The 27815-nt window shown below is 40.6% G+C and overlaps 2 protein-coding genes across 6 annotated transcripts; both read right to left on the reverse strand.

Moving 5' to 3' along the window:
* Positions 1-1223: 1223 nt before the first annotated feature.
* On the reverse strand, positions 1224-13170 carry fhdc4 (FH2 domain containing 4). The gene is made up of 12 exons (XM_012879573.3): positions 12758-13170; positions 11871-12263; positions 10967-11028; positions 10151-10253; positions 9953-10038; positions 6953-7053; positions 6792-6862; positions 6601-6708; positions 4512-4582; positions 4300-4417; positions 4049-4213; positions 1224-3958 (listed from the first exon to the last, which is right to left on the reverse strand). The coding sequence occupies exons 1-12, from the start codon at positions 12896-12898 to the stop codon at positions 2678-2680; spliced, it is 2700 nt and encodes an 899-aa protein (XP_012735027.3). The 5' UTR covers positions 12899-13170; the 3' UTR covers positions 1224-2677.
* A 3028-nt stretch (positions 13171-16198) lies between these two features.
* On the reverse strand, positions 16199-26582 carry LOC105938009 (arfaptin-2). Of its 5 annotated transcripts, XM_036149524.1 has the most exons (10): positions 26332-26582; positions 26024-26132; positions 23667-23775; positions 23184-23246; positions 22514-22600; positions 22267-22367; positions 20581-20802; positions 20327-20484; positions 20019-20193; positions 16199-17503 (listed from the first exon to the last, which is right to left on the reverse strand). In XM_036149524.1, exons 2-10 carry the CDS (start codon positions 26120-26122, stop codon positions 17348-17350), a joined length of 1170 nt encoding a protein of 389 aa, XP_036005417.1. In that variant the 5' UTR covers positions 26123-26132; positions 26332-26582; the 3' UTR covers positions 16199-17347. The 5 variants fall into 5 exon arrangements, with proteins under 5 accessions (XP_036005417.1, XP_036005416.1, XP_036005418.1 ...); XM_036149523.1 differs by having other exon boundaries at positions 26024-26582; XM_036149525.1 differs by lacking the exon at positions 23184-23246 and having other exon boundaries at positions 26024-26582.
* Positions 26583-27815: the final 1233 nt, after the last annotated feature.

The following is a 27815-nucleotide window of genomic DNA, read 5'->3' on the forward strand; positions in this document are numbered from 1 at the left end:
TGGAGAGATTTTTTTTGTCTAGAACAAACAAGGCTCAGAGTAGGAATTCAGCTGCGGCCTGATGGTTTTTTTTATGGGAGGGGGGGGGGGGGTCCTTACCAGTTGCTAAAATCAACTGGCCAGTCTTACCAGTTGATCTTATATGCACAATATTCCTTATGCATGATTTTAAGACAAGAACAGATAATAGCTACCTTTATTTAGCTCTTTATTTGCCTATGTCTATCACATGTGCATATTAATTCAGCTGATTTTTCAAATTTCTTTTATTTATTGCATACAGATCATGGGAAACATCAACTTACTTAGACAAAAATTGCTTTAGGCTTGCAAAGTACAATCGACTGATGGCCAAGTACAGATTTTTAGCCCTTGTCTTCATAAAAGCACATTTTCTTCACAAAATATTCTTTTATATCATTTCTACAGTGTGCTCTCATCTCCAGAAACTCATTTTTCCATACGAAAAAAAACAACTCAAATTGTTTCAGTCTACTATGCTGGGCCTGCAAGTGGTGATGTGTTATTGAAATGCACCAAAAAAAAAAAAAACATAGAAGTGTGGGGCCTTTGCTTGAAGCTTGCAGTCCTTACATCTGAGGTTCAGGGTTGGGGTAGAGGTGGCGCATAATTGTTTTTAAAAGGCTGCGCATTGTCATCTTGTAAATTCAAAAGATTAAAACACCTCCAGGGGCATTTGGGTTTGCACCTATTTCAAACGAAACAATACAGATGAAAAAAAAAAAAAAAACAGATCAGGCTATCACACTGGGTGAGTCTGCTTTTACAGGACGTGAACGTAAAACATAGGAAGCTTCTTAAAGATTCAAAACTTCTAGTTAAAGAAAAAAAAGTCTTACACAGAAAGTGCACGACACCTTTGAATCTAAAGCGTTGAGAGGAGGATCTAAATAGGCTAGTGCATCTTCTTTGTTGGCAAAGACATGAATGGCAGGAGATGGGACTGTATTATAGTGTATTACGTATTGGGTTTATGATGATTGTGCTGATGCATTCATTGGGGAATTTGTTTGGGGGTTGGGGGGTGAGGTGAAGGGCAAACACAGACTTCCTTCGCTTCCCTCTGCAACGCAGTGTTGCCATGGAGACTGCCTCCAGCTCAGTGAAGATGGCTGCTGCAGTCTGGCAGCACCTGCAGGACTGAGATAGCCTGAAGAAATACAATTTATCGTTTGCAGTCAGGAATAAGGAAACAATCCAAATTGGTGACCAACTGTTTACTTATTTTTAATAAATCAAACACAATTCGAAAAACAAATTATCACATAATATTATACTACTATTAAATAACTGCACAACAAAACAATAATTAAGGCTGTACAAATCTGTATGGAGTTTTTGAATGTAAATATACATAAATACCCTTAGTTTGATACTAAACACCATTGCTGTTTATTTAAGCATGCAAATCGTTTTTGATCAATTTGTCTATTCCTACATAGTGATAGTTTTACATGTAACAAACTGACAACACACGACCTAAGTCACAAAGTTCCTTTTCTTTCTATCATTTGACAGTTAATACATCTCAGTCATTTAAATATGCTATTGCAAAGAAACAGTAACAGCATTCAGGCTGATGATCCCAAATATTAGATAATTCCCATTACATCATTGTGGCTCATAACTGCAACTGGTAAATTATGTAATAAACCAGTTGCATAATCTTGGTCAAATGCTAAGAGATTCCCACATCTTATGCATATCGCATAAGCCGGGGCCTCCGTAAGCCTTTGCCTCTTTTCCAAATGAAAGGTGGACATGGAGGTGCATCCAGGTGAAGTGTATAATAAAGTGTCTTTTAACCATATGAAACATATCTTCTCAAGTTCAAATCGGCATTCTTTCTTTTGACCAATGCTGCCCCTCATTCAGCTCTGCTCAGATACACACAGCCTTTGTAACACTGACCCATTTCACGTAAAAAAAAAAACAATAGCTGAATTCAGCGTGACTGTGAGCAACGGCGAGCGTCTGCTGCTCTGCTCCAACAAGGCTGGGAACCAGACAAACCAGAGCGCACAAATAAATTTGTTATTTCACAAAGCAAAATTAGCCCAACTGTAAACAAACATGCATTACGCGCAAGTACTACTGAAAAATTAAAACAAGTAAAAACGTTAATGCATTTTTGTTCTAACTCTTAACACCCTCAGCACTTTCTCTGTACTCTCTGTTCGGTAATGCATTCCAATCCAAGTACACACAATGTAAGCATTTTCTAAGTCGTCCTACTACACGTAAATATGTAGAGTGAAATTGTTATTCCAAGATTTGACGGAAAATGAATGCAAATGTCTTACAGTATGCGTGTCCATCTTTTGTTGAGCCATACTCAACTTACAAACTGCCTGCAAAGTCTCAGCGCCTCTACGATCACCTCACTTACTGTCAACTCTTGCCATCTAGTGGTAAAACATGCAAAACACCTTCTCTTAATAAAACATTCCCCCAAACAAATGTTCACACTTTCCTCTCATCCTTCCTTTCAATCTTTAACTTTCTATCAGATTAAAAAAAAATAGAAATTCTACACTGTAACCATGAGATAACAAGTGATTAATCACTATGTTTAACTCTAATTAGGTAACAGATCAGTTACAGTAGATTTAAATTAGGACAACCGTTTTTTATCGTTTCTGAATATTTTCAAAGCCTACACGCTGGAATCTGTGCCTTTAGGAGCAGTTTCTTTGTTGTTCTGTGATTTGCTCATATCTCCAAGGCGTCTAAAAAAACTGAAAAACGATCCAGTGGTCTCAGTCTTAAACCACACGCTCCTGGGGAGGATGCTTTCAACGGTAGTCTGCTGTTGGCTGTCCGTGCACTCCATCGACTTTTGTTCTTGTTTTTCCTGAAGCCCCTCTTCCGAAACCCGCACTGAAGAATCGTCCGGTTTGCTTTTCTTTTCCGCGGTTGGAGACGTCTGATCCAGACTGTGAGATTTTTTTATCTTGTTAGAAATGTCAGCGAAATCAAACGCCGGTTTTGAAGGTGCGTGTCCAAGATCCTGTCCTGGCTGGGCTTCTTTGGTGTGTGCCACGTGATTAGGGTCTACAGCTGTAAACTGAGTCTGCAGGTTTTCTTTCTCTTCCTGAGCTTTAGAAACTTTGGTAGGAAGAGTGTGCCGGCGGCCGAGGCTGCGTTTCGTGGGGGACTGAGGGCCGAGCAGAACCCGGATCAAATCCTCATTGGTCGGGTCTCCGGGGTACCGTTGCGTTTCCTCGTCGAAGGTGAGCTGACGAGCCAAGATCCTCCTGGCAGGAGGGGATTTCTGGTTTTCCAGAGCTTGATCCACGGAGGAGACGCTTCCACGGCTGTTCTGGTACTCCAAAACCTTTTTAGAGGCTTCGCGCAACTTCTGGGCCTCTTCCTCATTGTTGTCTTGTAAATCTTCCTCCTCGTCCTCATCAGTGGTGGCAGAGAAAGACCTAATTGTGGGCAGAGGGATGGGAATTGTGTTAGGTTGGCTCGATACATCCTGAGAATCCTCTTTTTCGGACGTTTCAGCCTTTTCTTCATAGGGAGCCACGGTGTTTGAATTATTGTCCTCAACGTGTGACTGTGCTTGCTTTTGTGAAAAGTTCTCCGTGAGTTCAATTGCGGAATTCCACTCTTTTCGGAACATATCTTTGGCCCTGAAATGGTTCCTGTGATTTCTAGGTCCAGTTGGAAGGTTTGTCTGAGAACTGATCTCTGACAGGCTCCCATTAACTGGGCTCCCTCTGGTGGGGCTTCCGTTGTTTGATGAAGGCTTCCCCAGTCTCCTCCTAGAGCTGCGATTAGTTAGGACGTTCTGCAGAACGTACTCTAATGCAATGCCCTCCATTTCCTTGTCTCTACTCGAACAGGTGGCGGTGGAACGGCGCTTGGCTGCGATCTGCAGTCTATCGAGGTGCTTGCGTTTCATCTCCACCATCTCTCTGGCCTTGTTTTCCTGCAGGAAAGTCTCGGCGTTAATGAATCATAGCAAGATTTTTTTTCTTGGTTTGTCCAAGACCAGAGAAGGACCAGCGTGTAGATTTACCTGGATAGCCCGGATAAACTTTTGGCAGAACGTGTGAAAAATGGAACAACATTCCTCCAGTCTGAACGTCTTGCTGTCTTCACAGAAGTACTCAGCCACAGAGTCACTTACAGCCTGCAGCTCTTCAAATTCAGTCTCTATTTCCTTCAAACAAACATCCGCTTTCTAAACGGACCACAAACAGGTTATTGTAAAATGTATTCATATATATATATTTTTTTTTATTTCTCACTGCTGAAGGCAACGCTTACCTTTAGAAAATCCTCCATCTGCTCCTTCAGTTCTTCTTGTTTCAAGGTGTCTGCTTTGGCAACTTGTACTTTCTTCTTCTGCCTTTCAATCTCAGCTTCAACGTCACCTTTGGTTATTCTAAAATAAAGTAAAAAAAAAAAAACCTCAGCCTTCAACATTTAGACAACGATACAAATAAAAAGGGCAAATCGATTATATTCCTAAGACTTACCTTGATGCAGCTTCAATGTGTTTGAGTTGTTCAGGGAAGTTAAGCAGCGCCATATCTACCTTCTGTGCTTGCTGTGGTAAACACATGAATCAGTTTAAGAATCAAATTTATTCTACCATTCAACCACAGGCCAGTTTATTGGGTGCGTCAGTGCAATTGTTTGGAAAGATAGGTAGTGAATCAACCATTTACACGTCTAGACAAGGTGAAGAGACGACTTCCTGAGCATTGAAGGTACCACGGTTGATGGTGCCAGACTAGCTGGCCTGAGTATTTCAAAACCTGCTGATCATTGGGATTTTTCACACACAACCATCTCCTGAGTTTACAGAGAATGGTCTGAAGAAGAAAAAATATCCAGTGAGGCTCAGCTTCTAAAATGCCTAGCTGATGTGAGAGGTCAGAAGTGAACGGTCAGACTGGTTTCAAGATGACAGGACGGCAACGGTAGTTCATATGAAGGTTTGCAGAATACCACCTCTGAACACACAATGGACTGAATGGTAAAGCAGATGGGCTATAGCAGCAGATGACCATTAGGTTCCAGTTATTTCAGCTGTCAACAGGAAACAGAAGCTACAACTTACACAGACTCGCCAAGATCGGACATTAACAGATTTGATACTCCTTGCCTGATCAAATAAGTCTCGGCGAAAGCACGGATCCATTCTGCCTTGTATCAGCGGTTCAGGATGTTGTAATGGTTTTGGGGATATTTTCTAACTTTGGGCCCCGGGGTGCCATTATTGTTTAAACACTACAGTGTCCTTGAGTATTGTTGCTGACCATGTCCATCCCTTTAGTGCTACAGTGCATCCATATTCTGACAGCCGCTCTTGGCGGATCAATGCATCATGTCTCAAAGGTGCCAGATCTTAATTCAATAGAGCATCTTTGAATCCTGTATCTTGTCCCTGTAAGAATATCATTTTCAAAAGATCATTTCAATCTGACAACCGAGGCCCATCAGAACATGCATTTGTTCTTATTGAATGTGACTGTAATCTAGACCATTCTTCTTATCAAAAGTGAAGCATGTTTATTATAAACATGGTCTGAAAGGGTGAAGACAAAAAGAGGTCCCTGCTACAAAAATCAATTATGGTCAAACTCAAACAAAGTTTTCACCCACCCAAACAAACCTTTTGCAGAATCCAAATGGCTTCTGGATCAAATAAAACAAAGGATGAGCTCTTTTAACATAGTGGAAAGTATATTTGTAGGAGTCAAGGTGAGCCTTTCACCTGACGGAAACTGTAACCCCTGCCAAGGATGGTGGTGGTAGTACTATGCTAAAGGTCTGCTTTGTTTTCTTTAGTACTGGTGTGACACTCAAAGCATCCAAATTCTTCAGTATCTCTATAATAATAGACACTTGAGGTTTGGACATAGTAAGCATTACAGAGGACATCAAAATGTAGTTATGGCTGAACAAAGCAGATTAACATTAAACAGTTAAAGTCAGCCCAACCTCAACCATTTTTAAGATTTATGGATGGCACTTAAAAACCAGGTCGGTGCCAAGAGACCGACAGAATATTTAAGTCCAACTGCTTCTGATATAAAAAAAAAACGGTCAGCTACACAGCCAATTATACCAGAAGCTTGTTTCCCGCCGAGGGTTAGCTAGTAGCTATATATATCCAAATTAACACATATGTACTGTCGTCTCAGTAAAACGGTAAATGGCCTGCACTTCTACAGTGTTTCATCACATCCTAAGGACCCCGAAGCAATAAAACAGCATGTTTTATTGAAGACCGGGAGAAGGTGCCAGTACTAATAAGGTAATAAAGTGGAGAGTGAATGTAAATTTAAATACAGAAACGGGCCTTCAAATTACAGCTTGACATCTATACATGTCTGTTCCCGCAGAGTAATGAAGGGTCTGGTGCTTATTTCCAGCAGGTGTTGGACAAGAGACGGGGTAGACCCCTGGACGGGTCTACAGGCAATTTAGCCAAACCAATTAACCTAACAGCCTTGAACTGTGGGAGGAAGCTGGAGAACCCAGAGAGAACAAGAACAGAGCTAACCCATGGTCTACTGAGCAGCCCTACAATCAAACAAAAGAATAAAATCTACTTGCCATCACAACATAATGCATAAGGTTCATTCCAGGTTTGTTTGCTTTGGTATCCGCCAGCTTCAGAAGAGATGACATACGGAAGCCAACTGCGCTGCCTGCGTAGCCACCCTGAGAATAAACACACACCTTCAGTGATGCAAAACACAAAGGAAGGTTGTCCATTAACCCTACGGTGCAAATTCACTGCTTACAGCATTCATGTAATTTCCTGTTTTCAGCACCAAGCGAATGACGGAATGTAGATTATCACACTCCAACAACTCTGAAAAAAAAGAAAGCTAGTGTTAGCAATGAAACCTAAGTTCTACTTTATTAGTGGCATTTCTTAGAAAACTCTAGCAAACAAACATACCTTTTCCAGCCACTGTCAGAGTTCCAATGAATTCTCTTATTTCATTCATGAGGGCGAAGAATTCCTCCTTCAGCACCAAGCAGCTCAGACGTTCTTCATAACTAAAGGACCACAGGCACACTAACATTTAGCCAGCCTTGAAAACCTTTCATGGCTCTCCTGGGCCGTTTCTCATTTTGTCACGTTACAGCGACACACTTCTATTCATTTTACAAGCATGTTCTGTGATAGACAAACTCAAAGTAATGCATGGTTATGAAGTGGAAGGTAAATGGTGCATGGGTTTGAAAGATTCTCGCATTGCCCGGGATACTTGGCATATAAAATAGGAGTGGGAAAAGAAGTTAAATATCCAGATAGAAGATGAAGTATGGGATAACATGTGGAAAGATTCCCAAAGAGGGAGTAACAGTCAATTATGGAAATAATTTGATTGGGATTTAAAAGTTAGGTATTTTTACACCCCTATTAGAATTTCTAATTTTGTTAAGGACCCTTTCACTGCATATTATTGAAGAAAATGTGGGCAAATAGGACACGTTACACACATATTCTGGGATTGTCCAGTTATCCCAAAATTTTGGAAATGAGGTTCCATTAAATCCTCTGTTTTATTTACTGGGAGTTATCTCAAACCAGGATTTCAATGCAAATCCCAGCTATATTATACGTATTGTATTATTATAAAATTGATTACAGTGAATTGGGAAAGATTTAAAACAATAATAGAATGGAAACAGATTATATATATATATATATATATATATATATATATATATATATATATATATATATATATATATATATATATATATATATATATATATTCTACAAATGAATGTTGCACTCTGATCAATATTCAAATGTATTTAGCAATTTGTTGTTAGTCTCAGAAAACTTAGTTTCGAAGCATTGCTGCTTTGCATATATATTAAGACAATTATTTTGTTTGTTTAAAAGTTGTACAGATATATAAGCTGTTTATGTGTGTTGTTTCTTTTTTCTTGTTTTCACAATTTTAGTTACATTATTTATGTATCTAAAAATGTAGATCATTTTTAATCTCCAACAATATAAAAAATTAAGAAAAAGGTTAAACAAAACTAAAATCAGAAAAATGAAACATTGCAGAGTGTGACAGCTGTACCCCCCCCCCCCACACCAAATAAAATCCAATGCAACCAATGACATTAAGAAGCCACCTAATAGTCCTCCTGTGTGATCAAGTTGATCTTAGTGTAAATCAGTTGTTCTCTGCGGCCCTCAGAGGTTTATTAGAGAACATTGTGTTATAAAACAATATCCTAAGCTGTCAAGATCAGAGCACTGTTCAATTTATCATTTGGAAAAATTAAAAATAAAAACATTTGCAAACCAGATTTGCAAACCAACCAATAAAATAGCTCTCTGCTTAAACTGACAAACAAGGGAAGGATAGAATTATTTAGAGAAGTAGCCGAGAGGTTAATGGCTAACTTGCAGATCCACGGCTTGTGTAGGTGAACCTGTTGTCAGGAAAACTATTGCAAAGCATTTAAGGAGAAGTGGCAAAAAGAAAACCACAAGACGCCATAACAAGCTCGATTTGCATTAAGGTACACAGCAAGCATGTTGAAGAAGGTTCTCTGGTTAGATGGACTGAAGGTGAACTTTTTGGCCAACTTGTACACCACTGAGTGGCAAAAATGAACACTGCAGGTAACGCAAAACAGCCCGTCTTCTCCATGGGATCGTGCCAGTGTCATGGTGTGGGGAGGCTTTCATCTGGCAGGGCCAGAGAAGCTAGTCAGAGTTGACAAGAAGAAGGATGGAGCTAAATACAGGACAATCCAGGAAGAAAAGCCATTACGGGCTGCAAAAGACCTGAGAGGTTCACCTTCCACCAAGGCAATGACACTAAAACTACAGTATGGGCTGCAATGGGATAGTTTGGATCCAGGAATAACCATATGAGAAATGGCTCATTTAAAGTTGAGACCTAAATCCATCTGAAAGTGGTGAAACTTGAAAGTTATTTTTCATAGATGCTCTCTATCCGATCATGACTAAGTTTGAGTGATTTTGCATAGACGAATGGACAACATCAGCCACTACAGCCAAATATTTGAAGCTATAATTTACAGCAAAAGGCTGTTTTACAAAGTAATACTTCCCGGTGGGGTGAACACAAATCCATGGAAGCCATTTTAGGCTTTCATTTGTAAAAGAAACATGTAAAAGATGTTGCTTTCATTTCTAGATCATGTGCTAATGTGTGTTAGTCCAAGTCAGGGTTGTCCAAACGTTTTAGCACAAGGGGTGAAAATGTCAAGTCAAAAGCATTTGAGGGCCAATAAATAAATAAATAAATAAATAATGTTATTTTTTTACCTGCTCTACAAAATATGATAATTTTATATGACTTTTTTTTTGGATTTTCTGTATGAAAGGAATGTGTAAATAATTGCAAAATGAGTTTTGCTGATATTAACAATCGGTCATCCAGTTTACAAATCATTTTGAGACCGATTGGAAAAACAAAAAAACAAAACAGAATTGTTGTCTAAGAAAAGGATTTGGATCATTATTTCTTATATAGCCACTGCTGTATTTCGCTAACTTTAATAAACTAATTCAAAGCAGATCTTAATGCACCGAAGTCTGCATTTCAGTAAAAGCCATCGGTGTCGTTAAAAGACAAAAGCTTTGTGTTGTGCCTAACGTTTTCAACTGTAAGATTTAAACATGTCTGCACTAATTTTGCACTAATTAAAAATAAAAGGTTTCCATCTGCACTAGACTTCAGTGCTGGTGGACTAGATATTTCTTGAAATGAAGCTGTGGGGGCCGCATTAAATCAGTATAGGGGCTGCAAATGGCCCCTGGGCCGCACTTTTGAAATGCCTGGTCTATGTGAAAACAATCCAAGGGGTTTGAATCCTTTTACCAGACACTTTCCATCAGTAGACTGTAGGTAAAATTAAAATGTACTGTTCAAAGAGATCATTTCTGTCTGCTTACCTGGGCAGCTTTATCAGCATCAGCATAAAAAGATCCGCTTCGGGGAGGGCCGACGGGTCGCCTTTAAAACCGACTAACTGCTTCATCTGAATGAATGATAAATAAAGCGCAAATCTTAAAACCAGCCTGTTTTTTTTCCCACTTCTTCTTGGTATGCCTTTAATAATCAAAATAAAAATGAGAAACTGAATTAAATACCTCCCCTTCGTCTGGCAGCAACTTGCTCATCTCTCGCAGTTTTCCCGAGCCAAAACTGAGGCCATTTCCCGATTGAATGTCCTGAACCAGAGCCTTCACAGGCCTGTGGATGGAGGTGGAGACATGGGAAGGATCCAAGTCACTAGTCATCACCAGTCACGGCGTAATTAATGCTTGTGTAGGCCTGTGACTTATGAGCGATAAGTCCACGTTAAGGCCATCCTTTTGTATGCTTGGAAAACTGACATCTACAAGCCTCTGCCTGCTCAAAATGATTTGCAAAAGCCTAATCTCAACCATAAACGAGTCAACTGCTGTACAGGACTGACAAATGATGGATTGCTCTATGTAAAAAAAAAAAAATAAAAAAAAAATTCTATGATCGTTTTCTTTTGGAGAAGTAAATAGCAACACTAGGCATAACAACATGCCTTCCGCATGTTCAGTTAGCGCGGCTGTAGAACAACCTGCCAGTTTGTCCACAGATGTTTTACAGGACTGACAATGAGATACTTCCATTTCCTGTTGGGTCTGTTGTGTTTGCCAAACAGCCTCAGACAATACATTTGCAAGACTTTTCAGTTACGGATCTGCGCTGAGCCGAATACCGCAGGGAGGTCACAGCACAGGGCAGACCTGTCCGGGCTTGTCGTCTTCCGAAGGGCTTGTGAGCGTCACGCAGCCGCGTCTCGCGCACAAATCTATCTGCCTCATCATGTGTTGTTTTACACTTCAAAATGAAGAAATGGTTGTGCAAAAAAAAAACAAAAAAAAAAAAACACTTACACACCTAAAAGCGCAACCTCTCTGACTCACCGCTTGAACTGCTTCAGGAATATTCCGATGTTCATGCTCCTCTTGGAGCTGAGGATGGTAACCTGGAGATGGAAAGAGACCAAAACACGGCCATAATCGCTTGTTAAGATCATTTCGCCTCTGGCATCTTTTTTTTTTTTTCCTATTGCATACTTCTCGTGTGTTCCCAAAAAAAGAGACAGCTGGTTCCAAAGGTTAAGGTTTCTTTGAGTTGTTTGTATCGAACAGTCTGAGTAAAGATAGCCCGGTATTCCGAAGCAGCAACGTATTTACTTAAGGTCCAATTCCAAAACGTTAGATAAGGCCAAGTAAAAGTTTATGAATGTGCTTCAACCCATTTTAAATAAAAAAAATGCAATCTTCCAAGTTAATTCTATTACTTATATATATATATGGTATATAATAGAGCACAATTTAAGGTATAATCAGGCCGCTATACGTTTTTTACTGTTCTCTGAGGAAACAATTATGCCTTCCTTTGGCAAACACGATCAATAGCGACAGACTCCACCCTAGTGCTGAGTGAACCTCCAGACATACACAATGTTCCTATGATACACCACTGTCTGTTTTCAACACAGGTTTTGGTAAAACAGTAACAGTATACCTTCAATTCCTAAAAACAGTGAAAAGGTTTACGAAATGTGCTTTTTTTTAAGAAATCATCATTCATTTCATCAAGCTGAACATGTGATCACCTTTATCTCTTTGAAATAAACACTTTGCGTTAAGAATTTGTCGGGATGTTTTCTGTTTATCTCCCATGCTTGGTTGGGGGTGGGGGGGGTAATCAATGGAGGTCAAAGGAACACAGCTTTCATTACACTGCAAAAACCAGCCAACGTTTTAATCTATAGCTTCAGCCCCCTGGAGCTCAGGTTGGATGAGATCTGGCTAAACTCACCATCTCTCCTCCGGGGCCAGTAGGTAGCTGCCCCCTCACGCTGGAGCGGTTCGGGCCCTTCGGAGGCTGCTGACCGTGGTTGTGACTAAACAGCTCCTCCATGTGAACGGTGTCCAGCTCATACTGCCCGTCGGCCTTATCCGCCGTCCAGATGTTGTGCTTTCCTATCACGCTGTGTTTGGGTAGAGTCTCCCAGTTGAAGTTGCGCATCCGGGACCGCCGGCGGTCTCCCCAGCCCAGGAGGCCCCCTCCACGCTGGGGGAAGCCAGGAGCCGGAGGTGGGGGCGGAGGAGGTGGGGGTGGAGGAGGAGGAGGAGGTGGAGGTGGAGGAGGTGGTGGAGCTGGGGCACTTGCTGGTTGCATCTTTGCGAGGTTTAGGGTGCATTCATGATCCTGGTTTAACACATGCATAATGTCAGCTCAAATATAGATGGTAAACTTTATTTTTTATTTTATTTTTTAAAATCTTGTCCCAAAACAGCATAACCTCATGAGTAGAGTGGACATTAAAAACAAGAATCAACACAATATGGAGCAGCAGTCTTATATCAATTTAATGTTAATAACAGTAACTTATTAAATGTCCTGGAAGAAGTCCTGAAGCATAAAAAGTCCTAAAACGTCTGTAGTCTGCGTCAGAGCGTCAGTTCTGTTTTTGGTGGAGAACAACCAAGGTCTAACACGTGACTATGCTTCAAATAGACTAAATATAGACATTTTTTCAACAAAAAACCCCAAAAGCAACAACAACAACAAAAAAACTATTTTATCCAAACTTTTTACAGAGTTTGATATCTTTTCTCCATGGCTTCTGTTATCTTATAACTGGGCAACTTTCGTAGCCTTACTTCAGCAGTCAGTTTAAAAAAGTAAGAAAAACAACTTACATGTAAGAGCCTGTCAGAAGGAGCTCCATGGTCTTCCTCGGTCCTCCTGCTGAAACCTTCGGCACACCGAGTTGCATTAACCTGGAGAGGAGCGAGTGTCGAAATTCGCTTCGGCTTCGTCGACACGCCCAGGTAAGTCATTTACTTCCATGATATTCCACGCCTTCCCAGCCCGGGAGAGTCTGGGAAGTTTGGCATTTTTTCAGACGCAACTTGTTGCCGCTTCTGGCTTGTTGTTGGCCGCACTGTCCGGTCTGTGTCCGGCTGCAGCCTCGGCTCATGTGAGCCGCCCTCTGGATCCACAGACTGCCCGATAGGCGTCCTATCTGAATTCCTATTGATCTGCTGAATTTCTGAACGATCACCCACGAGCTGAACTGAGTCACAGGCTGTGGAAATACAACCAATTTCTTCAGAATTGTTTTTTTTTTTCTTTTTTACTGTTCCATACTTTTGTGTCTTAATCCCCCCCACCCCCCCATGTTCTGCTCACATGGTGCCTGACTCACACGGATTGGTCATGTCCAGTAAACAGTCAACCGGCAAGGTTTAATTAAATGAATTAAATGTGATTAATCCCATTTGTTTTGAAGAACTCGTTAGCCACACGTTGGTCTGATCAGTAGCGGGTACGGGTGAACCGGGCAGTCGCCCAGGGCGGCACCTTTTAATGACATACATGGGGCGGCATGAGCAGCTAAAAAAAAAAAGAAAGAAATTAAAAATAACCTGCAACCCAAAAGCGGTTTCCCATTATCTGTCATATCACTGTGTGAGGAATCGTCGCCCCTTCCAGTTGCGGGCGGCCTGCTTGGTGTGGGAAGATGCTGCGGCCTCTCACTGCATAGTGGCTGGAGGCTGAGACGAAGAAAGGCCATGAAGAGCAGTTCACCTCTCGGTCTCTTAAATGGACCGAGCAACGGGGGATCAACTCTACGGATTACTGGAATTAGTGGTTAAAGTCAGTCACACCCAGGCGTGGGGTGGCCAGGGAGGTTTCGGGAGGATTCCCAACAGGCCGGTCTGTTTCAGGCCGAACCGGTTGGTGGTCGAACTCTTTCTTTTTTTTTTCTCCCCTTTGTCTTTCTACCCAATAATGAAACGCAGCCGCAGTGATGAGCGGGCTGGTGACCCATGCACCACGCTGAGTCGATCTGATATTATGCCAGATGCAAACAGCCCCTCATAATTAAAACAAAAGCTAGAAAGAAACTGGAGCTAGTTAAAGTAGCAAAGATGCTGGAAAGAAAGGAGAAAGAAATGAGGGAAGTACAGAAAATGTCCATAGGATCAGCCTGTGCGCAAAATAAACCAGTTACTTTTTTTTTTTTTTTTAACCACTGTCTTTTAACTGTGGGACCGCAGTCCTTTACTGAAGGGGCTGAGGTCAGCGTGATTCCAGTCAGCCGGGCCAGTAATGGACTGAGCAGCATGACTGCAGGTTAGCAAAAATGGTACCATTGGCAGATATGAGTGGGTTTAGGATGTGTTCAGGGAGCACAGAGCATTAACGGTTACACTGCATGTGTCTAAATAATTACTTTGTTTTACCAATTAGAATGAATGTTAATCCCATAATGGCTAACCAGGAAAAGAAAGACATTACATGGGAGAGCCTGTGTTTAATGGATAATATTTTAATAACTATAGGCTACATCATGATTTCTTGTGTTTCTACATTAACAATTTTTACAAGCCCAAGAGAAATAGGAGTTGAGTGATTCCCTTACAGTGTTTGCGTGTTTCTTAATTTTTTTTAATTGCATTTGTGTTCTAACAACGTACATCTATATTGTTTATTGTTGTTGCTGTTATTCTTAGTTGTAGCTGAGGAGGTCACACACTTTCAGTCGTGGAACTGATGCAGAGGGGCAGAATAATGCCAGTCACAGGAGTCAGGAGGAGGAGACAGTGCCAGGTACAGGTGCAGGGCTGGGTTGGTAATGGGTGTTTGCATTGAGTCATATAAAACTTCCTAGGATTCCAAACCAAGGCTTTATGACATCTCCTAGCCAATAAACTGAAAAGGTTGATTCATTTCTGGTTTAACTTGTATTTGAAGAGATACCTGTAGTTAATATTTATTTTAATATATATGATAAGCTGCTTATATAGTAAAAGTTTTATAAACTGTAGTGTGTTTTTGTTGTTTTGCACGTCGTGGAGGGAGGTTCTTGCCCGGGGAGTAATTCAATGTAGAACCTCCACTGGGTCCGATTAAGCTGTAGAGTGAAGAAATAACTGATAAAGTACCGGTTGGATGACATGAAGTAGGCTCAAGGATCTCAAAAACCAACATGTGCCCCAGGTTACAGAAATTTTAGAAGTTTATCATAGAACCATATCGTGAGCCATTATCAACAAATTAAGGCACCATGGGACAGGGGCGAACCGGCTTACCAAAATTACTCCAAGAGCGCACCGGCGGTTTGTCCAGGTCACGAAACAACCTGAAACATCAGATCTGTTATCTGTGAAGCTGCTTTAACAACAAGAAAGAGTTTGGGCAAAAATGACATCCATGGGAGAACATATTTTGGAAAATATTGTAAGGACTGACAAGACAAAAGTGGACCATTTTAGATCTGCATTCTGCCTAAAAAAAATAACAATTTCATACTGATAGTAAAACATGGTGGTGGTACGGTAATGGTCTGGGACTGTTTTGCTGCTTCATGACCTGGACGACTGATATGACCACTAATTATATTTTCTAGCAGAAAATTCTGAAGGGCCATGTCTTGCCAGTAGTTTGTGACCTAACGCGCACCATTGAGTGAAGCAGGACAGACCACTCTAACGTGCCATAAAGGCCTCTCATGAATTACTGAAAATAAATAAATGAAGGTTCTGGAGTGACCTTGTCATGTCCAGTCGAACTGGACTGCACTGTTTGACCCACTTCCATCAGGTAAAAGCTTTGGAAACATTAAATCAAAAACTAAAAGACTTAAAACAGCTCTTTTCCAAAAGCTGTGAGGGCTATCGCCCCCTGCTGAGAAGTTTGTGGTCTGTTACACGTTTCTGGTAATGCCTAATTGCACACGCTAATGTTTGATTGCACAGCTCTGTAAATGAAGGTTTAAGATTACAGCACCGATTAATTAATTTAACAATACAGTAATTCAAATTGTTCGCAAAAGAGAATGATATCGTACTTTTCATACTCGGTACGAGTCTCATCAGACCCTAAAGACTATTTGTACGTTTTAAACTTCTCAAGAAGTGTGTTCGATCAGTGCAATCAACTGATTTCATTCATTCATTCATATATATATATGGCTCATTTTACCGTAAAAATAAAGTCAGAGTAGATTATGACCAATTGTGTTTATGCAAGCAGTCTCATTAACTATTAATTATGATATTCATCATATACCAAAGCTTTTGGTCTTGAACAATTCTTTGAATGTGACAACAATAGCATACTTAGACACAGTATAGTGAAACTTTAACATCCAGCACTTTATTGGAAACGCAGGAGGAGGAAAAAACACAACCATCCGACTACAACCGTGAAGAACCCTCAGTATTTGTACACTGCCATGTTACAAACAAGCAAATAAATAACAAAAAAATATGGAAAAGGTGCTCTGTACATTCCGTCTTGGAAGGGACACTGACCTTTTTATTTAAACTAAAGTGCATTTGAGATTAAGTGTTTACCGCTTTCAGTTTTATGGTTAGAGACTTGAAAAATAAGCCTCACAGCCTGTATATAGCGTCACTCTGGCACCTCCTGTAATACTACAGTCAAATTAAATTGGCTCACACTGGGGTTTTGAGCTTTTTGACTGTTTGTAATGATCTATGTATTTATTAATAAACAAGCCAACATATCCACTGATACGGAGTACGGCAAAACGGACTTTTAAAGGTTAAAGGAGGAGATTTCTGTGTGTGAACTTTGGGATGGCAAAATAAAAAGCATACAAGCCTGTAGTGGTGGTGGACTCATTACAACATTCTGCATCTGTGGAAAACCAACGTTTAGTGGATTGTTTTTCATAATCCTTTATTTATTCTGAATAAAGAATTATTGTAAGACGACTCTTCAGGACGTGGTAGCAGAAACACATTAGGTCAATTTGGGGAAATATTCTACATTAAAAAGGAGGAGAACATGGTTCAGAAAATAAATACCGTTTATGATGATATGCGGTAGCATTATATACACTATCCCAGTGACGTACTGTTAAAGACGTTTGGAATCCTCTCATATTTAATATACACCAACATGTTAAATGTATATTTAGGCAGAAAAATAAAATACAAAATGTGCAAAACTGCCCAAGGGAGCCTCCATACTAGACCACAATCTTGTACATAAATAAGTGACATGTCTGTAAATGATTGTGCTAACTATAGGGTAGCAAAATAAACAAACAAAAAAACAAGAGTTTTGTGACCTAACAAGAAAAAAAATATTTCCATCTATCCCATAAATTATACTAAAAAAAACAAACATTACAAAGGGTTTATATCAGGGTTGTACAGATTCTACGATGACCTCCATTAATCAATTAATGTATATCCTTCTAACCACTCATCAGTTGTGTCACTGAAAAGGTGAAGAAGCAGATGAACCCATTACTGCTCCTCCAGCCAGGATGGCTTGTCTGACCCGGGAGGCTTTAGCTTTACATTGAACTGTATAAGAGTTTGTTCCAACTGCTGCTGGTTGCCAGCAAAGTAAGCTGAGATTGCATTATGGAAGAGAAGCAGCTGCTTGTGCATCACCTTCACCTAAGAGAGAGAGAGAGAGAGAAAAAAAGAAAAACAATAGGAAAATTATCTGACTGCAAACAAGATGGAAAAATGAATATTTAAAAAAAAATGTCCATGCCCAGAAACAAGTTCTTTAAACAATCTCACAATGTGCCCCATAACAAAGGCACACTTTAAGGTATTTTAAGTGAAGTAAAAGGATAGTTACAGTTTGAAGTAGAAACCTAAAACCATTGTTACGGGTGTATGTGCTCCCGGGTTAATGCTTTGCAGAGAACACCTTTCACTGCAGTCGCAGCTGCGAGTCTTTAGGGGGCCTTTCTCTATCAACTTTGCAACTTTTCGGTGTCACCTGATCTGAACACAGGCTTCCGAATATTTGCCGTGTCCCCTGCGTGGCCAGCGGCAAACATCGGAGGAGACGTCGCTTGGCTTTCGTTCAACAATGTTGCTACTTTTCAATCGCAGGGCCAATAACTGTAGCGGATCGTCCCAGTTGAGCTGTAATTCTCTACAGCACCTCCAGAATTACCTCAGGCCTCTTGGCTGCTTCTGTGATTAATGCGCTCCTTGCCCGACCTGTCAGTGTAGGTGAACAGCCAGATTTTGACACACTTTCCATCGTCATATAAGAGATTGGGACAGTGCTCTGTGTAATGTTTAAAGCTCTTTGGTCTTCAGGATGCTGTTTGGTCACCAACGTTCTCTAACAAACCTCTAAGGCCTTCATAGAACAGCTGGATTTATCCTAGGATTAAATCACATATTTTATGACTTATTGTCCGTATTTTTCGGACAATAAGTTGCTCCGAAATATAAGTTGCATCAGTTAAAAAACAAAGAGGAAAACAAAAAAAAACAACATTTAGAAGTCGCAGCCAACTATAAGTCGCATATATTTAGAAATTTATTCCACAAATCTAAGACTAAAAACTGACATTTTCTGGTAAGGAAACTTATTCAATTACACAATTGCATCCACAACAAGCTGAACATATCTGGGAGGTTGAATGTGGTAAATTAGCATAACAAGCCAGCAACTCCAACTAACAAGTTACCGGCAAGGTTCTCGCCAACGCATGTCGGCGGAACGGCCCGTTTCGACTGTGAACGTAACGGTGCTACGTGCTAAGCTAACAGTGCGACGCGGATGTTTGAGAGCAACATGGAACGGTCAGTAAAGCTCTTCAACATGCATCAGCGAAGTTGTAAGCCACCTGGACAACATAAGCTAATGCTAGCTGTTATTAGCTTCATGGACAGCCCAATGACGGGGTTCTGTCGCTGTCTGGGACTCCCCCTCCAGCTGCACCACACAAATGCCCACTGAAACAGCGAAACGTGCAAAACACGTTCATTCTTTGTTGTCTATAAGTTAATGTTTCAATTCATTTTTAAGTGGTACAGGAGCAGCACATAGTTTTTACAAGGCTAGAGCGCCCTCTTGCGGCTACAGACGGTAATTTTTATTCCTTGGTTCTTGTTGGTCAGAATGAATTACAATTTAAAAACATGTTATACATTTGATATACATCGCACCTGACTATAAGTCGCAGGATCAGTCAAACTATGAAAGAAAGTGGGACTTGTAGTCTGAAATATACGGTAATAATTACTTATGACCTACTAAAACAATGGTTGCACTAGATTCTGTTCAGCAACATTAGAGTAATACAGGCTGAATATAAATGCACACCACACTTTTCAGATTTGAATTTGTAAAAAAAAAATGTAGATAAGAATGCAAAAAAAAAAAAGTTAAATTCAACTTTTTGCGAGTTATGGTAACTGTAGTCTACTGGGATCAGTTACTTCCTGTTACACCCACACAATTTCCTCATCCCCTATAATTGATTTATATATCTCTCTTAATTCTGCACATTGTTACCCATACTAATGTTAGTTTTGTCTGTGTACCGTGTCTGATCATTTCTATGTGCCTCTAGCGTCTTCGTGTCCGTCCCTGTGTTTTTACCTCTGTAATCCACTTTGTCTTATAGTAGGTTGTACTTTCAATATTCAGAATTATTACTGCAAACTAATTTCCAAAAGACATTTAGAGGCTGCGCCTTATTCTTCCCCTTGGTTTGAAGCTCTGCGCTTGTTTCAGCTCAGACAACACATCAAACATCAGTGACCTCAGAGCATGGGTGTTGTCACATTTGTGCCCCTGTGTATGAGTAACCACATCCAACGGTGATGTCATCACTGAAGCATGGCGAGCTCGTTATGACTTCGTGCTTACATAAGAATGATCATCTTTATATACAAAGACTTTATAAGGATTAAGAATAGAATGTTGTTGAGGGGGAACAAAGGCTTTTTAAAAATGTTACTAATTTTCTTTTTAATTGATAATGAAGTTGATGTGGCCCAAGGTAATTAACTGCTGAGATTCTCCAACTTGCCTTCCTAAAAATAACTTTACTGTTAGGCTATTTGCTACTATTCATTAGATTGTTGGATAACTTGTGGGGGTTTTAACTGGGGGGGAAAAACCAAGACCAAAGACACATAAATTTGTGACTCAAACCTTATTTTCCTCCAAAAATTTTAGTTTAATGGAGACGTCGCTACGAAGCCGTTCGTATTTCTCTCTGTGGATATGGTAGTCCTGCTGAGCCATCTCAATGCGAACCATAGCGGCTGCATCCCGCGGACCCAGGCTCAGCTCCTCCAGGTCGGAGCGGTAGGCGTCAAATTCAAGTCTGCACGCGTGAAAGTTGAAACAGAAACAGTGCAAGCTTTGTCCAAGCCGTCGCCTTACAAATATTTGACCTATGTCACTAAACTCTTAAATAAGGTGTCATGAGTTTGTTTGTTTTGGGTTTTTTTTTTTACCTTGCATTTTCATACAGTCTGATTGTCATCAGAGTATCCTCCATGGTTTTATTGACCAAGGTGTTCACGCTGGACACGAAGAAGTTGATGGCGCCGAGCAAAGCCTCGCCGTTCTTGCACAGCAGCTTTTGCGTCTCTGCATTATACCCGAATTCGTCCTGCGAGGGGGGGGAAACACACAGATTTTGCTCACCTGTGCGACACCGTGGGCCGCATGGACAGTTTGTCGGCTCAGTAGGCTCAAAAAAAAGTACCTGTAACTCGGGGGACTTCTGGCTCAGGTCTGTGAAGGTGTCTCCGAGAGCCTGCTGCGTTTGCACCATGCTTTGGAAATGAGTGATGAGTGCCGTCGCCAGTCTCAGAACGTTCTCGTACTTGCTCTTCGTGTCCCTCAAAACGTCGATCTGCGCTTCCAGTTCCAAGTCCACCGTCCGTGAGCCTCGGCCGAACTTCTCCGAGAACAACTGCTTTGTGCACTGAAAACAGCACGAAAAATAAAGTAAAGTAGATCGCAGCCAGCAAAGAGAGTTGTGCAAAAGAAGTTTTGGACGGGAGAAACCTTCAGAAGTCTTTCCAAAAGTCTGTTCCAAACAACACGGATATTACAAATTTTAATTATTTGCCTAGTTTGGTTGAGCATTAAAACAGTTCCAGCTCAACAGGCTCGAGGGTAATTTCAAGTAATTAGAATCTTGGCAGAAAATTGCATTTCTTTCAGTAATCAACTTAAAAAAAGTTAAAACTCGTGCAGATTTAATGCACACAGAGTAATATATTTTTGTGGTCGTCACTGGAGTCAGCGTATTCGAGAGCAGAGAACCAGGACATGGGCTACAACTGTTGACTTCTGTGTGTCGAGCCACTCCTGAAAAACAGTGTCAGGGGACTTTTACTTTTAAAGGAAAACGGTAGTTTAAAGAGCTCTTTTTGGATGCAAGTAAATTTTGCTTTTCATTTAGAAATCAAGGTCCCAGAGTACAGAGGAAGATGGGACAGGTACAATGTTTGTTGAGGTCCAATCAGGATGATTTGAGGCGTCATGTCATCTGCTGCTGTCGGTTCACCGTGTTTTATCAAGTACAAAGTCAATTCAGCCGTGTGCCCGGGGATCTTAGAGCACTTCATGCTCCCGTCTCCCACAGGCTTTATGAAGATGCTCATTTCATTTTCCAAGTGGACCTCAAACCTGCCGACACTGAAAAAACTACGAATACCGGCTTAAATGAGCGGGCTATCACTGTGCTTGATTGGCCGATACACATCAAGGCATTTCGTCATGAGGAAGATGAGAGACAGCAGAACCAAACAAGGTGAAGGCAGTCATTTAAGCCAGATGGGCTTAAATTATGCTTATCAGATTGCCTCCCTGCCATTGATGGAGTGTATAAAGATCACTAAAAGAGTATAGAGTGCTTACAGTGCTTACGTACGGTACACGGGTTTCCTTTTTGGCAGAAATATCAGTTAAAAATTTTTTTCCTATTACTCTAATGTAATATGAAAACTTTTTGAGAAACTTTGAGGTTTTCATTAACTGTAAGGCATTAATTTCAATTAGTTAACTAAAATAATCAAACTAATTAATAAACATTTGCATACTTGTGAGTAATGAATCTAGGGAAATTTCACTTTTTGAATTGAATTACTGCTCAATATGGTTTTAATTTATGAACACGTACCTTTAATTTACATATTGATTCCTAGTTACCTTAGGTCCCACAAGCATAACGCAGCCATGTTTGGCTCTGCTGGGTCTGATATTATAAACTCCATTACGTACATTAACCAACAACCAATGATTTTACAGGAAAGCTTCAAAATAATTGTACAACTATTTGGCCACATAGTTAGCCAAGTAACATTAATCTATATGTAACAAGTTCGATTAAACCTCCTTTAAAAAAAAAAAAAAAAGCCCAGGTCTACACAGCTGAAGTTACCTTGTACGTATTAATGCCCCATTTCTTCACACTGTCCAGTTTCTCCACTGCTACACCACGAGATACTTCTTCGGTTGAATTAGTGTTATGATTCAACGGCCCTAAAAACAACAAAAAAAAAAAAGAAGGGCAGAGTAAAGAAATACACTTCCGGTATTAGATTTTGAAATTTGCAGAGGGACGACTTATTGCGTCAGTACAATAGGTGAGGACAGAATGGAGATGGCGATGAGCTAGTAGGCGATACCTGGATGCTGGTTTGTGTGATGGGCAAGTCGACTGGCTGAAGCGTTACTGTTAGGCAAGTTAACACCCCTGGATTTCATGCGAATGTCTGAAATGAGCATGGTGGCGATGAAAAGCAGGAATGAGAAAAGGTCACAGAAAATGAAGAAGCTGCGCAGGATCTTGATGGTTAAATACGTATCGAACTAAAGGAAGCAATAGAAACTTAAGGAAAAGGTGTGTGTGTGGGGGGGGGATGGGAGGGGTTGTGATTACGGGGGTTATTGGGGTTTTGAAGACATGACAGTCCACAATGCAGGTTTCTCATGCAAAACAAAACCAGTTCGAGAAAATAAGAAAATGCACCATTTTAGGGTTACAATGAAGGCTCAAAGTAACGACAAAATAGTCCCCCCCCAAAGCTCGTTTTACAGCCCACAGGGGTAAACTGGACACGACGGCAACATTTAAAGAGACAGGACCGTAAAATATCGCGTTAGTACATCCCCGACCCTGGAAGCTGCCAACACATTCACTTTTGCTAATGCAGAGTCAAGTAGACACAGGCAAGGTTGCATACCAGCCTCTTAGTCAAGCAGTACAAACAAACTCTTGAAGAAGGTTATAAATCCCAACTCATAAAAGGTTAAATAAAAAAAAAAAAAAGAGTTGTCAGTAAAATACACAGCCACCTAGTCCTGGTGCAGGGGCTCGTCTTCTCTGCAGATACTCGGGGTTGTAGCGAACTGCAGGCCCTATGAAATATGACGTTTGGGACATGAACCAGCAGCCTACAGGTCAGGAGTTCCTTAGAGGCACAACAATCTACCAGGAGGAAACGTTCTAGCTCCTTCATGCCTTCCTAAAGGTGCATTACATTAGCGAGCTGCTTCAGTGGCTTTAAGGCAATCAACAACCTTGACAGATGTCTGGCAAAGCTCAGAGCGGCCTGCAACTGACAAGAGAGTGAAAGCAGACGGTGGACGGAACAGTATGCAACCTAAAAGCCACCCCTGCCTTGGAACAGTACATATAGTTATCTTTTTTTTCTTTTTTTTTTTTTTTTAAACGAAATGGTAACTAATATTGGGTGCATCTTTAAATGCAAGCTTTTAAAGAAACAAGAGTCTGTCGTCTTTTGTTCAGAGAGGGAGAGTACGATCGGCCAGCGGTACCTTTGATGGAGCTGGTGGGAATGATGCCCCCCGCGGGTCCTCCGTAACCTCCCGAGACAATACTGGTTTCGTTCAGGTTGGGTCCGGACACCATCACCTGCTGCAGATCCTAAGGGAGTGACATCGCAGAGAGAAACGAACACAAATAGGGTTTGTCAGGGCAGTAAACGGAAATACAAGCACATATTTTTTTAAAGTTTTAAAAAAACTGGGCAGTGGGCTGTTAGGACTGATGGAAAAGAAAAATGTAGATTTTATTTTTTTTTTTAACATGACTAGAAGCATGCTCCATCCTATGTTTTTATCCGTCTTTGTCTGATGTCGAACTTGTGCTTTTCGGCCACCACATCAAAACCTCTGACAGGTGAAGTCCAGGAACTTGATCGTGTCATCAAAATCCCCCCCCCTCATAATCTGAGCTGTACGAGTGCAGCCAGCTTTAAATCTAGTTTTCAACTGAGCCACGTTTGCTTAAGTGTGCATCAACATGGCAGCGAACCAAGGATGGCATTAAGAGAGAACGCACACATTCCTCCAAACAGGCTTTTTCATTAAGCTTAGCGTCTCCGGATGCTCAAAAGACATGAAATTAGCCTGAAATATATTCCAGAACCACCCATATAAACAAAGACAAGATAATTGAATTATTTTATTTTTCCTTCTTCACTAAGCATAAACAATCAGTTTTGCATGTCAAAGTTAGCCTATTTCAGATTGTTTGACTAAAACTAAATCATAAGTATGAGTATAACTGCTCTTGATATTTTTTTTTATTATTGATATTACTATGAAGGGTGCCATGAGACAGACTGCCGACCTGTCCAGGATGTACCCCGCCTCTCACCCATTGACTGCTGGAGATAGGCACCAGCAACCCTCGTGACCCCACAAGGGATAGACGTGTAGGAAAATGGATGGATGGACTATCAAAGGTGTGCAATTTGAAATTGCTGCTTTACAAGTAGGAAACATGGCAAATATCATATTAGTAAACTGAAACCGTGTGATGGACGTTGAGCCAAACACAGTCTTTTACACATTTACAGAGATCTATCTGCCGAGTGATGACCGGATTACATTGTGTTGTGTTTACTCAATCCTAAAACGTACAGAGACACACCCGGTGAAATCGCAGGTGTTTTAGACCATGATATATCATTTCAAAACTTAACATGTGGATTTATGAGAAATAAAAAAGTGAAAAAAAAAACAGTTTGCATACGTGGGCATGGATTGAAACTTAGATTTTACGGAATCACAAACTATACTAAATTTGATAAACCTGAAAGCAAGCTCAGCTATCCTTTGTGGATTTTTTTGTTTTCTTTTTGGGACTATCGCGCTCTACAGCTAAAGCCATAATTTGGAGGTAACACAGGATCAAAATAATCAAAACGTGCAAAAGGCCTACAGCAGGAGACGGGAACGTTGTGGCTAAAGCCTCCTTTAAGAAAAGCGGCGTATAATGTCACTGGCTTGATGAAGGCATGGTCCAGAAACACGTGGGTGGCAGCATCGTGCACAGGGGTTAATTTTGTTGACATCTTGTCAAAGTGGATGAAATCATGAATAGTTCAGTTTCGACCAAAAGCCTTCAGGTGTCTGCCAGAACCCTGATGGTGATGAGGGGTTTTGTTTCTCAGCATCACAGTGAGTCCAAATCAACAAAAGCATCATTGTAACAAAAATAAATAAATAAAAATAATGATAGATAGATAGATAGATAGATAGATAGATAGATAGATAGATAGATAGATAGATAGATAGATAGATAGAATGCCCTGGGGCAATTAAATTTAAACATCTTTCAGCAAAGTGTTTTTTGTTTTTTTTTAGAATAAAGGTGTGCACACCTTTGCAAGCAGGTTATAGCACCTTCTTAATACATTTTAGAGTTGAGATTTAGGTTTTTTGCAGTTGGATTGCACATGATTTATGTGAGATTACAGGTGTAAAAGAAAAAATGGAAGTGATGCATTATTAATTATCTGAGCATGAAAGGCCTGGACTCTTAACATGCCTGTGTACAGTATAAACCTTGTCCCTTGGAGCAGGCTGCAGCAGAGCGAACGTGAGTAATCAGTCAGCAGCATTTCTTCTTGATGGCAGCAGGGAAAATAACAAAGTGAGCCATGACTCAGTCCAGTCCATGTTTTTTTTTTTTTTTTAAAGCAGCTGCCTTATTAAGAGTGGAATATTAAGAATTTCAGCAGCATCGGGCCTTTTACACGTCTGGCCTCAACAGTTTTAAAGCCTAAACATCTGGCCAACAACAACAAAAAATAAATCATCTGAAATTGGAATAGTGCGTTAAAATATTGATACTAGTCAGAGAGGTGGGCTAAAAGTGGCCTGACCTGCTCCAGGCTGTCATCCTCAGTCAGAGTCCCTGTATCCCCGTTGCTGTTAATGGGGATCTCCATGGTAGCAGCCTTGCTCATGATACTGTCTGCCATGACGAAATCCCTGCAAGACACCGACACAAGACGATGAGGCGCTCCTACTTTTGGCAAAAGCTCATGCCTGAGCTTTCCTTGGGTCCACGCAGAAGCAGAGACGGCGGCTAGATTCGGGCCGACGCGAGCGTGGCAGCAGCGGCGCTGCTGCTGCTGCTGATGTGGCTGCCCCGCTGCTACGCCGACGAGCTAGCCTCCAGGTTCCTCACCACTGTGCCGAAAGGGCAAATCTTCCGAGAAGGGAAACGAGTCGCGGTTAAACGGAGATGGATATAAAGAAAAAATAAAATAAAATGAGCGTCGAATGAATTTTTCAACAGAAAGGCGCCACCGTTTTTAACTTCTCATCCCCGAGAGCGTGCATTGTTAATCCCAATTTGTTCACATGATTCGCTATCTGCAGCCATTTAATTCAGACAGAAAATCCCCTGCATCCAGCACGGCTAGCGGCTTTAACGAAACCCCTTCGAAATAAAGGTGTGCTTGTGTGTTTGTTTGAACAAGCAGGCGCCTCTTGTAAAATGTGTAAAAGAAAAATAAATGTTGGGGGGAGAAAACTATTTTTTACATTTGAGGCTGCCATGCGTCACAAAACAAGACGATGGGGTCTGTAAACTTAATCAAAAGCTCTTATTTTGAAATGTAATACCCTTAACATAGCATCGCCTCCAAGCCCCTCCACCCCCACGCTTCATCTTCCACGTAGTACTGTTGACGTAGCCAAGGCCGTGTAACGTTCAGGTGTAGTTTTATGAAAACCCCACTAGGTGTCACTATAACACTGGCCGCATTTCGAAGGGGGGGAGCCTTCCGACTTGTAAATCGTGTTTAATTCAATTATATTTTCCGTCGCATCCTGTTCTATTGAGCCTTAAAATCAAGGTTGTTTCACCTTGTTCTGATGATGGCATTTTACAGAAATGAAAATGTGCAGGTACAATCATTTGGTTTGAGTTGTGGACAGCCTGAAGATAGTAGTAAACTGACCACCCTTCAAATTATTTGCCTCGTTTGTTTTAATCAGGGATGCATGGGAGTTGCACATGGTTTCCAAATGTGGAGGTTTTTCTGTAATGACATACATTACATACATTCCGTATGTATGTAGGCATATATATATATATATATATATATATATATATATATATATATATATATATATATATATATATATATATATATATATATATATATATATGTATAGACCACTATCAATGTAAATAAGACATCATATGCCCATTCCTATTTTTTTATTTTGTATTTTTTTTTTTTTGGTATTCTTTTTGATCCATTGTATATATGAAGATTCACTGTATTTAACTGAATGCACCTTCCCTAATCTGCACCTTCTTGTATGAGCCGATGTGACGAGTGAATTTCTCCATTGTGAGATCAATAAAGACTATCTTATCTTATCTTATCTTAATTACTCATGCAGATAGATGCACACATACACACCCACTCCCATACACTGATTATGTTTGCTTGATAAGATTTCTTTCCTTACAAGACAGTTTCTTGTCGCAAATATCTAAAATTTCTAGTTGTGTACACATTTTGAAAAAAGGAAATACCAACTGCTATTCTAAGCTCGAAGCCATGAAAGATGCCAAATGAGAGAAGACGGGGCATTATTGTTTCAGCCCCAATCAACAAATGAACATGTCCGAGAAGCGTTAGGAGCATTACGCGT

This window comes from Fundulus heteroclitus, chromosome 18 (assembly GCF_011125445.2).
Source record: "Fundulus heteroclitus isolate FHET01 chromosome 18, MU-UCD_Fhet_4.1, whole genome shotgun sequence".
NCBI classification, from domain to species: Eukaryota; Metazoa; Chordata; class Actinopteri; order Cyprinodontiformes; family Fundulidae; genus Fundulus; species Fundulus heteroclitus.